General features: G+C 36.8%; 1 protein-coding gene across 1 annotated transcript; it reads right to left on the reverse strand.

Moving 5' to 3' along the window:
- Nucleotides 1-1,619: 1,619 nt before the first annotated feature.
- LOC147634443 (uncharacterized) lies at nucleotides 1,620-2,848 on the reverse strand. Its single transcript, XM_086803358.1, has 3 exons — nucleotides 2,376-2,848; nucleotides 2,190-2,253; nucleotides 1,620-2,082 (listed from the first exon to the last, which is right to left on the reverse strand). Exons 1-3 carry the CDS (start codon nucleotides 2,672-2,674, stop codon nucleotides 1,693-1,695), a joined length of 753 nt encoding a protein of 250 aa, XP_086659484.1. The 5' UTR covers nucleotides 2,675-2,848; the 3' UTR covers nucleotides 1,620-1,692.
- Nucleotides 2,849-16,062: the final 13,214 nt, after the last annotated feature.

Consider the following 16,062-nt stretch of genomic DNA (forward strand, 5'->3'; position numbering starts at 1 on the left):
ATTACATCAGCTAGGGAAGCTAGAAATAAGAGGGAAGCACCAATGCTTGAAACTTGATGAAGAAGGACTCCATGGAAGCAAGATAATAAGCACCATTTTTAGCTTCATGAATCCACATTTTTTTCTTCTCTAGGCTTGTGGGAGGTAGCTAAATGCTCATAATAGCTTGCTTTCATCATTACATCAGCTAGGGAAGCCATATCAAGCATCTAAGGTAGCAAATCTTATTATATAAGACCTCATGATCATAGGAAGCTTCAAATTTTGCCACCAAGTTGTAGGAGAAGCCCTATTTCTAGAGTTCTGGGAGGAAGAGGGGATGCCACATAAGCTCTATGTCATGGCCAAACTACCCTAGATAGTCAATGTGAAGAGAGTCTAGCCATACTGTATTGATTTCCTAGGTTTTTCTCATGTGCAAGAAGAGGAAAAATGAAGAATTCCATTTGGTGAAATTTGGGGAAAATTAGATCAAATTGAAGCTCTACTACCATTGAAAGAAAGGGGAACACTCATGAACTGGAGTTTGCACAATAGCACTCATAGAGAAGGGGTCACTCATCTTCTCAAAAGGGAGAAGCCACCATAATTAGGATTAACAAATAGTAATTATCATTAATAATAAGTGATTAGTTACATCATTATTTCTCATTTTTACTTATATACATGGCTTCCCCTTTCACATTACACTTAAAAGTGTCCATGGGCATCCTATTCCCTAGCTCTTGACCCTTTTACATACACTTATTCTTGGCCTTGGGCCCAATAGACATGAGACTTTTCCATTTTGTTACAGTCAAGGCTATATAAGGCTCCACATCATACTTGGCATTACAAGTAACACCATGTTCACATCATACTTGGCATTACATATGCTACTTGTTTAAGAACAGATATTATTAACACTATGTGAAGTTATAAATACATAATGGTGGCTACTATCATCTTTTTTAAGTGTCACATTAGTCCTATAAAATCAAACCACAAAAAGTGGCTAAAGATTGATTTATGAATTTTAAAGAAACAGAGAAATAAATTAGCTTAAAATTCCATTAAACTACCTAAGAATGGTTTTTTTTTAGCATGCCTATACTTATGGCAAAAGTTTTGGGAAAAAATATGTATCTCAAAATTTTATAAAATTAAAAATTATAAAGAATGCCATAAAAATGCTATAATAGCCTTATATAACTTTAAGAATACATGTGTTAAAAAATATAGAAAAAATTGTGTTGCTTTTGTAGTGTGCCTAAAAAAATATTTAAAGTATTTTCAAAGTAAAATTTTAAAAATAAAAGATTTTTTATTAAAAGTACTTAAATGATTACCATGGAGTCATATTTTTTTTAAAATTGACACATCATATTTTATTAAACCTAAGATAATATCTTTTGTAGCGAAAGCATTTCGCGAGTAAGAGTTTCTTTGAAACAATATACTTATAACATTTTTGTTCACAAAAGTGGTTTTATTTTTAAACAAGACTAGCTAGTGTTGGTTACTTATATCATTCTTTTAATTTGTCTTAACAAATTATTGAAGGCATGCTATGGTTTCTTCTTGTAGGCATGGCAAAGTCACACTTGTATCACATATATAATAGTTTAAATTTCGCAATATATTATACTATTGTAAGAACACCAACAACAAACATTTTACATCGAGAACCTCGGGGTGGTTTGCTAGTGGTTCCTATTCAATGGCGAAATACAAAGCCGCGGCCATGGAAGCCACCAGCAAGAAGAAGATGGCCATGTTAAGGAAGAAATGTGGATGAGAGGCGAGGAAAGCGGTGATGAGAGAGGAGGGCACATGGGCTAGCTGGCCAGCAGGCGCAGTAGCTGCTGTGATGGTGGACGGGGGGCAGTCAAAAACCAGCTGATCGCTTTCACGATCACCAGCTGCTGATAAGAGTCTTCTAGTGTAAAGACGTAACTGCAGCCTTGAACACGTGACAGTTATTCTCTTGCCCACGCCGGCTTCTTCTCGCAGGCCGACAACATTTACTGGGACATAATCAAAGACATCGCGGTCACCTTTGAAAAACTGATTGTGACGAAGACCGCGCTCTTGCTGAGAATCCTGCATCGAGGATCAATCATCAGGGATCGTGATAACGCCTTAATGTACTCTGATCATGAATTACATCAGCATATATAAATCATCGATCCGCCAGTGAGAGTGGATACCTTGATGGTCACCCACAAATCTGAAGAACTCCTACTAGCAAGAAAAATGCTCCTCGTACCACACCTACCAGTAGAACAGGCAGTAAGGTCCAGCATCATCGAAGAAGGTGATTGATTCAATATTGACACTGATCAGCTAGACTAGAATTATACGAACTAATTGAGCCATTGGACAGGGCCGCAAACCTTACTTCGACGACGTTGTGTCCAACCAGCGGGATATTGGACTGCAGTGCGTTGCCCCTATAAGTTGTAGCTCTAATGACGATGTCGTTAACCCCACCAGCTATTCCTGCAGCAGGCTCCTCCTCTAGAATGAGCTGTGCAGTTGAATCAAGTTTGCCGCATGGTGAGTAAGTCTCAACGCTATTAAATATCAACACGTAATCAGGAAGCACGTAGATTGCCTGGGGCTGTAGCTGGTGTGTGAGCATATAAATAACATTGAGGATCATGGCAAAGAAGATCGAGCGTTCTGTACTCATAGCTTTATGAATATCGAAGAAAAACACTCATGAAGCAGGGGCCGCTGCCGCTCGCGCTCAGACCGAGTCCGCAGTCGTTGGTCGCTCGTACACGCGATTGCTATTTTGAGAGGTGGGAGAGAGAGCTGAGAGACGAGAGTAGGGGGAGGATGTGATTAAGGAAAGTCTTTTCTTGATTGTTAATTTGGTCTTGGTCGTGCTATGAAAATGGGCAAGAAGCGGGGGAGGATGTGCAGGAAAGTGATTCGTTTAATGTTTGGTCGTGCTATGAAAAATGGCGGAGTGATGTGGAAGCAGCAAGGCCTTTGACTTTTGGAATTGATGGAACGACGAGAGAGAGAGAGAGAGAGAGAGAGAGAGAGAGGTGGGCATGTTCCTGCCGTCCTCTGCAAATCGACACTTCCCTTCCCTTCCCTCTCCCAAACCCACCAACGAAGCTTCGTAGATATCTTGCTTGCAGTCCTTGCGGCGGGTACTGCGTAAGTACACGCAAGCTAGCTCCTTACGGCGACGACTTCGTCGCGCGCTGAAGGGAAGGGACGTGACGATCCTGGCCCTCCAAAGCTTCACAAGAAGTCCACCTTGAAATTTTGGTTTTAAAAAAGGCTACCAATAATAGTATAGTAGATTTTAAAGAGTAGTAATGGGTTTCACACGAAGGCTACTCATTATAGACTTTCAATAATAGTATGGTAGATTTTCAAGATTAGTAATGGATTTCATGAAGGCTACTGATTGTAGATTTTCAAGAGTACTGGGTTTCACATGAAGGCCAAGGTACCTTAGAGGCCTTAACACTAGTTTGGTACCAAAACAGGACACTTGAGTGTCCTTTTTTGGGGGTTGCGAAAAAAAATCAAACTCCTAATGTAGGCTTTAAAAACCAAAATGCTTCATTGGGCATGTAGAACATAACCCTATGCTTATGTAAAAAATGCTAAACATGTAAAATGCCTTTTTATTTGGAAGTACATAAGCAACAAAGTAGCATATGTCTTGAAAATGAACATTTTTCAGGATTTTTCCAAATATGCAAATATCATTCTCTCAAAAAAAAAAATCCAATGATATCAATAGTATTTTTCCAAGATATTTTGATAGCATACATCAGTCCAAGGAGGTAGAAGTTCACCAAAAAAATCATTTTTCTTTCCTAGAATTTTTTCCCAAAAAGTTGCATAAAATCAGCAAAAGTAACGCATATTATCAAAACTCAATCACGCCACTAAAAAATAATGTAGCCCTATCAATGAGAATGTTGATTATCGGTTTTCATGCTTGAGATGAGATAAATAAGCCATAATTTGATGTGTATGACACTAACTTAGCCTCCACTTAAGTAGGTTCTTATCGCCTAGTTCTAAAAAAACTGTAAAAAATAAAAATACAAAATTTGATCATCTTTTATCAAAAACTAATCATAACTATGCTTGCACAAGTAGTCTACACCTATAGTTACAACAAATAATGCACTTACACAGCTTTCCGCTTTGATGAAAATCAAAATTAGGCTCATAATTAGACATTTTATGTATTAAAAACAGGTTGCGCAAAAGGCCATGTATGAGAAGAGGCCCAAAAAGTGGCTCTAAAGTTTTGGAAAATTCAAAACAAAGTAGTATTTATCCTATATAACATGGGTGCACCTCAAGTTTTACATTATTAGCTTGCATATGGAAGGAGAAAAATTCATGCTCCACCTGTATAAAAAAACGTCATTTCAATATTAGCGAGTCAAAAATTTATCCAATAATTGTCGTTTGATGATTCCAGGATTTAGTTTACATCATGGGCTTTCCATCAAGCCAAGTTTCATGATCAAACTATGTCCCTTCTAAAAGTTATGTCCAAATTACTACTATTTTGAAAACAGCAAAAATCATGCGTTTTATCAGCATGTGTCTAAGAAAATTAAAATATTACCTTGCAAAAGCCAAGAAAAGTGCAATTTAAAAAATCTCAAGGATTTTTTTGGGTCTTGAGAAACATCTGTGGATGTTAAGCATTTCAAAACTCTTAATAGATTGCCCACAAAAATTCAAGAAAAATGCTAACTTTTCAGGACACTTTAGTGTCCAATTACAGAACTAGTGTTAAATTTTGAAAATTTTGCAGTCCAAGGTAGAGCTTGTCATAGATCAAAGTTTGAATTCTCATAGGAATCATTCTTAATTTAGGATATATAAAGATAAAATTATAAATTACGTATATAGGAGAGAAGATGACATAACCATTTTCCTAATACCCCTGTTTAGAAATTTCTTCAAATGGATTACTTGTAATTGAGGTTTGTAGAGAGTAAGGTGACGAAAGTTTAGTATTTCCCAATGGTTGAGCACAATATCTCACCCTTATAATACGTAATCACATGATGAATGAAACCTAATTATGATTAACTCAAGATTACAAAAGATAGAAGTGCAAGAAGAGTAAAAAGTTGAGCATGCAAGAATGTGTAGATCTCCCATGGACACTTATCATATCTATATAGATTTAATTTTACACCCAAAAAGGGCTTATCAACAACTTGGTGATGCAATCGACAAGTTGTTCTCTTGGTATAAATGTACTTTTCCTAGCTAATTGTGTTAATTCTTAATTAATAGGAATTATGTGTCTACATTACATGCACCTACACCTAGACCTACACTTACACATATGTATGTTTCATAAGTTCCCAAGGTTGATTCCCACAAACCCTCCCAACAACCTATGGAAGAAGGTTGATCTCTGCAAAGGGAATTTTGAAAATGCATAGTTGGGTTGTGAGCTTGGATAATCTTTGCTTGCTCTGAGAGGTTTGATGAAGAATTTGGCAAAGAATTTCTTTAGTTAGGCGATATACAATGATGTCCTCTCCCTTTTTCACCTATTCCCTTTGAGAATGACAATGGATATCAACATGTTTCGTTTGCTTAAATAGGGCGATGTTCTAGGCAAAGATTTTGGCTTCCTATTTGTCATTGAAGATCACCATGTGCTCATGCATTTAGCTTATGTGGTCTTAGCTGGTTGTTAGTCCCAAGCTCTTATAGTAATTGCATAATCCATATGCACTCTTTGAATACAAGAGAAGAAACCGTGCATTTAGCTTATGTTCTCTTAGCTAGTGTTGGTCCCAAGCTCTTGTAGTAATTGCATAATCCATAAGCACTCTTTGGCTACAAGAGAAGAAGCCATGCATTTAGCTTGTGTGTTAGAGATAGTATGCCACACACGTTTCTTTCTAATTTCCCGAATGGATGATTGTGTCATTGAGCTTTGATGCCAAGATTTGACATCCATTGTCATGTGGATGTGCCTCTGAATGTGTCTTTTGGCCTAATCAATGCTAGCATAACACTCTAGGGAACACTCATTGACAAAGATGAATCTACATTTTCCTTACACTTCATTCCTTAGATCCATGCTTCACATTAGGTACCAAAGTACCTACTCATCTATTATTTACACTAGGACATTCTTAGAAAATGAGAGAGCTAGTTTTCTTAACAAAGTAAACACACTAAAGTACATAGGGCGACATTTAAGAGACTATGTCCATGTATCATGAGGTTGTAGGGGTTTTTTTCTTTTGAACCCTTTTGTATAGTGGGTTTTGGGAGTAGGTTATCCTAGCATCCATTAGCACCTAGATCATAGAGCTTATGTAATCAAGAACCATTTGTTATACATCCTCTAGAGGGGAGAAGTTACATAGGCATCTCTTATGACCATTGAGATTTCATAGCTCACTATTAAGCTTAAAAACCAAGCCAAAAGTGTATTTGGGAGTGTTGTTAAAGCATCATTGTAAGTAACATTATGAAGTACCACAATTTTGAATATAGCAAGGCGATAGTAGTTATTTTTTCACTTTGTAATGTCACTTTCAACACGTTGCTACTTTTTTTGTATTATATGCCCTCTACTCTCATGTACTCTCTTCCTACTCCACTCTACCCTTTACTATCTACTCTCTACTCTCATGTACTATATCTATACAATTCTCTCCTCCACTCTATCCTCTGCTTTCTCTACTTGGCCCTCTCATGTACTATATCTATACAGTTCTCTCCTCTACTCTTTCATTTCCTTTATCTACATGGCCCTATCATCATGTAGTATATTATGTATTTCTCTCCTCCACTCTACCCTCTAGTTTCTCTACTTGTCCCTCTACACTGTACTCTCCTCTTTGGGCATGAATTCAATTAGAAATAGAACTTTGAAATGCTATAATAAGATACTTCATTGTTGGGCTATCGATTATCAAAGCTCAACCAATGATTCATCAGGCATCACTTAATCAATTGTGAGTTTCAAAATTTCAAACCTGAAATGTGATTATTTCTTTTTACAATGTGTTAATGTTAGACATATACAATAATATCCTCATAGAAGGGGAATTTTGAGGACATATTAGCTAGCTTGAAATTTTCTAAGAAAGCAAACTATTAGGTTGAAAGTTTGACACGTACCAAAAGAAGCCCACCAAAAAAAGGTATAATCTCCAAACTTGTGTCCTTGTCATGTCATCAACCCTATCATATGTGACCTTAACAATGTTATTGTTGTTGTAGGGATAAAGTTAGGGTAAGGGGCCGGTATAAAACAAAAGCTATTGTTTTCCCTCACCTTTTAAAAATTTCCATCTAAATTTTGATAGCTCACTATGATAATCCCACATGCTTGCCTCGTGTATACGACTCAAGGGCTTTGCTAGTCAAAGATGTAACCAACTATATCCATGTGGGGTTACATCCTTGATCACTTCATCAATATATGCTATTATCCATTATCTTTTGTTTGTTTTCAAACATAATTAATTTATTTGATTGTTATAAAGAAATCCATTAGTGGTTATTAAACTTCCAAAATTTGCAAGGAACACATGATAAACAAGAGGTTGTACCTCTTCAAACACTCTTTTACTGTGCTATTGTTTGTGCCAATACTTTTTTTCATTTTACTTCTTTTTTAAAGTACAACATGAGTTGCACACATGAAGATAATGAAGTCCCTTCCATGAAAGAGATTCAAAATCAAATCATTGTGAGAAGATACAAAGAGCAGCTATAAGCTCCCATTATGAACACATTGTTATCAAGAGTGATTGTAACATTGTTTGTATTGAACTTACACAAATAATTGTGCTAGAGAAATCATTTACTTTTTACACTTTTTTGTATGTAACTAAAATTGATATTTAAAAAATGAAATATATTTTTATGTATCCCTTCACATCAAGTCCATGTGTTAATGCATTCATGAAACATCTTTTTTCATTATGGGTTGTTATCCATAAAACGAGAGTAGACACAAGTTGATGTTATCAACTGAGGCATGGAATACAAAAGATACCATGAATGTGTGAATGATTATGTATCAAATAGAAGGACTTTAATGTGGAGTCAAGCTACAAGATAAGAACATTAGTGGTGCAAGTCATGAAGTTTGAAGAGATGTTAAGGCGACAAAGAGCACCTATAGGAGATACACACATATGCACACGTGCATATGCACATACATGCGTGCATGCACATGCACAAGTACACATACACACACATGTATGCACAAGCATGCATGCACGTGCACACACACACACACACACACACACACACACACACACATAAAAGAAATAGAGCAAAAATAATTTTAAATAACTATTTGTAGCTTAGAAACTTTGCTAAAGGTTAGAGCTAGAGTATCTTTGCCCAATAAAAAAATAGGCTACAAAGAAAATGGATGGTTTAATCTTTCTTAATTAACTAAAAGATGTAGTATCTTTTGATAGTTATTACTACAAAAAATAATTATTACACAAAACCTGATAACTTGTAATCTTGTCCTTTATGTCGCGAGCTACCAAAAAGAACAAAAAGTATTAATATGAGAAGATCACTTCAATGTATTCTTGAAGTTCTTTGTCTCTAGCCTCCATTATAATATTCTCTTCTTGGCATTGATGCAAAAATTGCCAAGTGGTAGTTGCAATCTCCTTTGAAGATGTTCTCTTCACAAATATCTTATATATTCTTCATTTAAGTCCTTTTTTTTTCTTTCTAATATGTTTCTTATCCATCGCATGCTTGTAATTCATAAACTAATATATGCGACCACACACACATACATGACCTATAAACTTACATATGCAATTGTGCACACATACAGACCTATAGACTAGTATGCATATATATAAAAACATAAGAACTGTCTAGAATAATTTACACACACAAAATGGAATTGGAATGATTTACTAGAACCCGCACACATGTAGACCAATACCACATGAATATCCCCTTTTATATAGGCTAGATTAAATTTTCAAGGCTTCTTAATATTTAGAATGCTATCCAAAAGGTCGAGTAACTTTATTACAAAGTTTCTTGGATACTTTATATATAGAATGCTACCCAAAAGTCTACATACAAAGCTTGAGTGTAACTTTAATATATTAACCAACAATGATAGTCCTCCTTGATAATAGCAAATGGAACTTAATAAAAGAAACAAAGATACCATGTAAGATTTAGGTTGATAGCCTTCTCTCTATCACAGTGTTAAAGTACAAAAATGAACTTCTAGTAAGTATGGCTTTTTTTAAATTTTAAAAAACCAAGATTCAATCTTGTAAAAGCTTTATGAAAATTCATAGAGAGCTGATGAAATAGAGGCAAAAGGAGAGTCTGATGTTATGGCTTATTTTGGATGTCTCTAGAACACTCTCTCATTCACATAAAAATAGAAACAAGAAGTAATATTATGGGGAACTTATCTTGCTCCGAAGATCATGTCTCTTGAAGATATCTAAACCTCACTAGTGGTTGCTAGCTTTCCTTTCATCTCTCTCGTCGTCCAAGCTATCACTAAGGAAGCTGTTGCACTTCCTGAAAGGACTCACACTCCTCTCACTATCTAATGTCTCTCATACTAAGAACAGACAAGAACATGTTCTAAGAATTACTTTCAACTCTCTCTCTCTCTCTCTCTCTCTCTCTCTCTCTCTCTCTCTCTCTCTCTCTCGCTCTCATAATATAGATAAGAGCAAGCAAATAACCAGAGAACTCACCCAAAACTCATTAAATCAACTAATTGAGGTTGGTCATGCCCAAAATTCTCATGAAGGTTAGAGTACCTTTTCATGACACTTTTACTAACTCTTAGGTGTGGCACAGAGCATCTGGTTAACATCCCCCTCCCCCCCCTATTTTGGACCTGTAATAGTAGTAGAGTTCTTGGAGTGTCTTGAGTGTCCTTTTGAAGTAAGGATATGGCATGCAAAATCATGTATCTACCATGTCTTCAAAGGTTGTATGCATGTAAGACGACAGTGGTAGGAAAACAAACACGATGGTGGTAATACATCATGAACACTCTAGTGGGGGCCTTGATTCATGTCAATTGGGATTAGCCGATACCATGATTAGCTTCATAAATTTGCATGCAGCTAACCATTAGTAGATCAAGTATATTCCTCCAAGCTCTTATCCTCTAGAGGAGCGTTTGTTTCCTTTGCTCTTGGATTTTGCTACATTTTATAGGTTGAAAATAAGGAAAATTGTATAATTCACATAACCTCCTCTTGTATGCAGGTGGATCTTTTTCCATCTCTTAAAGGTATAAACAATGATGTATGTGACCAAATATATTTCTAAAAAATAATGTAATTATGGATTAGCTAACCTCCTAGTGTGCTTGGTCACATTTTCCCGAAGGGTTCCTTCACTTGCCATCGAAACTTTGGCTAACCTAGCGTGCTTGGCCACATTTTCCCAAAGGGTTCCTTCACCTACCATTAACATAAGGTCTATGACATCTAGTATATGTGCTTTTATTGGATATGGAATCCATGGCTTCTTCTCCAAAGCTTTTGGGAAAATCATGGTTGTGGGTCTGTGAAAGTTGTTACATTCATTAAGGCTTTCAACATGAGCTTTGGCTTTAGAAATACTAATTATACCTCATAATCTACTAACAGTGTGGCTTGCATAACCTCTTGCATTGGATTCCTCTTGTACCTCTGTTAGTACCTCTAGTGTAGAACTTGCAACATTGGAAGGTACCTCGACATGTTTTGATGTCAGTAGCTCTTTGGGATCTAGTGTGCTAGTGGGAAAGTATCATGTGAAGGAGAGAAATAAGTGTTACTTTATTGAGTTTTATTGACATTGCTTTGTGATTGAGTGTAGCTAGGAGATGGTTAATAGGTTAGGTATAGTGAGGCGTATCATCAAAATATTTCCCCTCATCCTCTTAAGGTGGTGGTGGTGGCTTTTTGGATTCAAAAAATGCATCTATGGCAACCCACTCACTCTTATCATATGTGAAGGATTGAAAAAGTACATCCATAGCAATCCACTCACTCTTATCAACATGTGAAGGATTGAAAAAATACATCTATGGCAACCCTTACACTCTCATTAACATGTGGAGGATATTCTATATGCTCTCTAACGATAAATATTAATTAATGAAAAAAAGGACGGCTTCTATATTATTTAATATTATTGGTATAATAACTTAAGTATGCCATGTGGGGGGGAGCTTTTATGAAATTTTAGGATCTTCTATGTGCTTCTCTTTAAGGAAAAATATTAACTAATGAAATAAGCATGGCTTTTAGATTATTTAAATGTATTAGTATAATAGCGTAAGTATTCCATGTGGGGGCTTTCATGAAATTTAAGGTATTTATGTCTACATATGCCTCTAACCACCCGTATGTTCTGAATCACTCATCAGGGCATTCAGAGAAACAATTAATATAAGCTTTCAGCATTTGCAATCCATGTTGATTGGTGGGTAGTTAGTAACAAACTTTATAGTTAGGCCCATTTGGGTAGCAGCAAAAGGCATGCGCTTTCAACCTTTGTAGTCTAGGTTGATTTGGGTACGAGCAAAACTTCATGTGAGAGATATGGGTATCTAAGAATGCAAACTTTTTTTAGAGATACACAAAAGTAAGCTAGTTAAGCATTTGCCACCAATTTTTGACAATCTGGATGTATTTGAAGCTTGCTTGAAAACAAGAGGCCAATTTTAGGGTCAAGGCTCCTCTTCAACACCAAAAACAACCCTTTTTACAAGGGAAAATTTTAGAGCCAAGGTTTTTCCTATTTTTTCACATTGATAGTAGGATAATTACAATAGGAAGATTTGATTAAAGTAAAAGTCTCAGGATTTTGAAAAGTCTAGGGAATACATTGGTTGAAATTGAGAAAAATAACATATTGAAGTAATGAGAAGAAGGAAAATTCATGTCTAATGAATTCTTAGGTTTCTACAAGAAAAAAGGCATAAAGTGCAGCTCACTACTACTTACACTGGCAAAATGGTGTTACATTGCACAAAGAATCATGCTGTTATGGAGATGCCAATGAGTATGCCATGCCTTATATGGAAAGGATCTTCCTAAATCCTTTTGGTCTAAAGCAATTAACACAATATTATATTTTCTTAATAGGAGTGCAACAATGGCTATCGAATGGATAACTCCATTATAGGTCTACTCAAGTAAGAAACCTTCAAATTCACACTTGAAAGTTCTTGGGTGTAAATGTTATATACATGTTCTAGATGCTCAAGAGAAACCAATTAGATGCCAAATGCCACCAATGCATCTTTCTTGAGTTACAACATGGAGCCAAAAGGAATATTAGCTCTATGACCCTCCGACATGGTGTGTCCATTGGAAATTGGGTGGAGGGACAAGCCCCGCGAGATAACCCATCTTAGTTGTGTTCCTGCCAATGTGTGTGTAACTGGAGGTTTCCACAAATTGTAGCCATTTAGAGCCCAAAACCTTGAGGTGATGGCCTTCGATCTATCCATTTTGTAGAAATCTCCAAATGCTACACTTTAGCATGAGTTTTCTCAACACCCCCCTAGTGCCAACTGGTCCCAAGTCCCAAGAGGTCACCCATCCTAGTTGTGTTCATGCTAATATGCACTTAACTGGAGGTTTTCACAAATTGGTCTAGCCATCGAGACTCCAAAACCTTAAGGTGATGGAGGACCTCCGGTCTATTTTTTTGTGGAAATCTCCTAGTGTTATGCTTTAGGACCAGTCGCTTTTCTCAACAGTGTCAACCATGTCAAATGGAGGAGAGATTCCTTCTCCATTACACAATAAAGAAACCACCAAAGTAACACCAACCTCCACATGTAGCACAAACTTTATTGCATTATTCCAATGGAGGGTGGCCTGTTCCATCTCCATCTCTTACGGAGATGGAATATGAAGATGAAGAGGGTAATCCATTTCTTAAGTGGAGTGGGATTTAAAGATGAATATCTAGAGCATGTTATGTCATCTTTATCTTCAATTGATTTTGGAGCTCTCCACTCATTAGATTTACATCGCTTCGATGGGGAGAGAAATTCAGGATGAAAAGGAGCTAAACATGAACAAAATCTAAAGCCTCTTCCACTTAGGGGCATAAAGCCAATGCTTTTATATCACAACTAGTCCATGAAGCCACACTTTATCATAAATTTTGTGTAACTGAACCAAATCAATCACAAACATAAGTTGTGCAACCTTGTTTGATTGGTACATCATCTTTAAATCAACAAAATATGGCACAAATGAATCAACTTGCATAAAAATGCATTCCCAATAGATGGTTCAGCAAGGGCTACCCAAAATTTATAGCTTATGCACTTAGCGATGTGTGTGGTCTTATACTACGAACACCATCGATGTGGTGTTCAAAGTCTGATATATTTACATGTTTTCAGCATTATGTGGCACAAGTTAAAAATCAAATAGGTTGCAAATTGCAGTCCCTCTATACAGATTCGAGGGAGGGAATGCATGTTAATTTCTTTCGAAGCTTTTTTTTTTGCAGAAAAGGGCATAAAACATCAATGCACAATGGCACAATCTCCTCAGCAAAATGGTGTTGCTCTAAGAGAAAGAATAGGTCATTGATGGAAATGGCTATATGCATGGTAAAAGGTAAAGGCTTGCCTCACAAATTTTGGATGGAGGCAATCATGTGTGCTACACATGTTTTGAATAGATGCTCCACCAAAACGTTGAAAACCATAATGCCATATGAGGCATGGCATGAGAGAAAACCTAAAGTTGATCCCTTTAGAGTTTTCAGATGTATTGCTTATGCACATGTACCTCAGCAACAATTGCAAGGTAAGCTTGATGACAAAGCTACTAAGTACATATTTGTGGGTTACAGGAGTGACAGTAAAGGGTACCGTCTCTATAATCTTTCCACGGAAAGGATTTTGGACAGCAACCAGTAGAGACGATGTGTTTGTTGAAAATTCAAACCAGCCAAATTTTTGAACAACCACCTAAAATCCCACATAACATGTTTGAAGGACTACTCCGATTGGGAATTGATGGCACAATAGATCAACCATCAACGTTGCCTAATGGTGGACAGCATCTAGATTCTCAAAATCAGGCCATGAATGAGCTCATTACACCTCAAAATGTAGAGGATGCATTGGAGGAAGAGCGGACACATTAATAGAAGAGACAGAGTTATGCCTCATTGGCAGATCCCTACCTTACAGGAGGAGAGCAAGCTTTCAGCTCCACTTGGTAGCAGGACACGTGCTAGTTCACATAATGCAAGAGAACATGAATATGTTCTCTTGCATGAGTACACTACATGAGTATCCTTTGTGATGCAAATGAGCCAGATTCATTTGAAGAGACTCATTAGGATTTGAAGTGCATCAATTGGACATTAAATCAGCTTTTCTCAATGGGGATTTGCAAGAAAAGTTATGTAAATCAGCCCATTGGTTTTGAGATATGCCTAGCCAAGAAAACAAAGTATAAAAGCTTCAAAAAGCACTTTATGGTCTCAAACAAGCTCCCCAAGCTTGGTATGGATACATATTTATTTGACCCGTCATTCAAGGATTTTGGAATAGTCCAATGGAGAGCACCCTCTAGATGTGAAAGAGGATCATGGCACTATGATCATGGTCATTCTATATGTGGATGACATGTTGCTAACTGGGAATGATGAATAGATTTTAGCCGTCAAAGATAAATTGGAAACCTCATTTCAAATGATAGATTTAGAGATGCTGCATTACTATTTGGGCATACAAATTGTGCGATAGATGTTGGGAGGTACTCCAATGGAACCAGGGATCAAATTGAGCATGCATGATGTTGGAGAGCCTTTTGATATGAATATTTATAGCCAAGTAGTAGGCTGCCTTATATACTTATGTAACACAGGCCCAGTTATTCAATTTGGTGTTTCCCAGTGTAGCAAATTTATGCACAGTCTAGGTACAAAGCATTGGCAAGCAGTGAACTGGATCTTCTGCTATTTTTAGGGCACCTTGGATTTTGCTCTTTGGTATATCCCAACGGAGGTAGCTTGTAGTTACATGCCTATAGTGATTCAGACTTGGCTGGTGATTATAATACATGGTAATCCACCAGTGAGAATTGTTTCTTTTGGGGAAGTTAGCCCAAGACCACGCTTTTAATGGTCCGCGATTTCTATCCAAAGCAACAAGAGGACCTATACTGCATCTGCGCAAAGTTACCAATGGCCACCACACCAAAATTAGGAAAATTAGAGAAGGAATTTCCCAGCTATCAATTGTCTCTAGAGCTATCATGGTTGCTGATTTAGAAGATGATGATAAATGTAAAATTCATCGCTGTTAAGCATCAAGGCCAGATCAATAGATCTCTATCATTATTCGAGTGCCTACTAATTACCAAAGTAGGTAGTTTGAGCTTTTGTTTGATTCTAGCACTCATTGTGTCATTTCGACAATTGTTTTGAAAGTTGGAACTAGACCAGAAACATGGTAAACTAATGTAGGTTGAATTGGCTAGTGGGAAACTTTTGCTCACATGTGCCATGAGATGGACAATGTTTAATTTTCTCTAGACAAAAAGTCCACTGAATGTAAATTTAAGGTCTTGCATTTAGGAGTTTATGATGGAAATCTTGGAATGAATTGGCTTACCCAAAACTAGGTGGATATATATTGCCACAAGGGGACCATCTCTTTTTTTTTATCTTCATGAAAATAAGGTTCAAGGAATTGGAGTAATTGGATCTCCAAAATTGCAATTGATAAAGACATCTAGAATGTTGAAAGTCCTCAGGAAGAAAATAGAAATCTATCTTGTTAAGCTGCTCAACTCTATTGGGAAAGAATCAGGCTGGTTTGAATCATTTGGACTTGAATGGCTAACCGAGTATGTAGATGTATTTCCCAAGGAGTTGACAAAAATGCCCTCGACCCAAAAAGTGGATCATGAGATAGATCTAGTACAGGTGGGAGTTGAATCAGTTTTGCAAAGAGGGATTATAAAATGGTTATCTAAGAAGCAATTGACCTTACAGAACAGTTAAAGTAACTCTTTGAACATAATTTTATCAAACCCATGTGGGGCT

Source organism: Cibotium barometz, chromosome 10 (assembly GCF_041138505.1).
Source record: "Cibotium barometz isolate CiBa-2024 chromosome 10, ASM4113850v1, whole genome shotgun sequence".
NCBI classification, from domain to species: Eukaryota; Viridiplantae; Streptophyta; class Polypodiopsida; order Cyatheales; family Cibotiaceae; genus Cibotium; species Cibotium barometz.

What these genes read in the sequence shown, in the direction of transcription:
- LOC147634443 (XM_086803358.1), bottom strand. Translation starts at nt 2,674, where the DNA reads ATGAGTACAGAACGCTCGATCTTCTTTGCCATGATCCTCAATGTTATT. An exon ending in CACAACGTCGTCGAAGTAAG is followed by an intron (nt 2,254 to 2,375) that starts GTTTGCGGCCCT and finishes TTCTACTGGTAG; the next exon opens with GTGTGGTACGAGGAGCATTT. An exon ending in ATTTGTGGGTGACCATCAAG is followed by an intron (nt 2,083 to 2,189) that starts GTATCCACTCTC and finishes TCCTCGATGCAG; the next exon opens with GATTCTCAGCAAGAGCGCGG.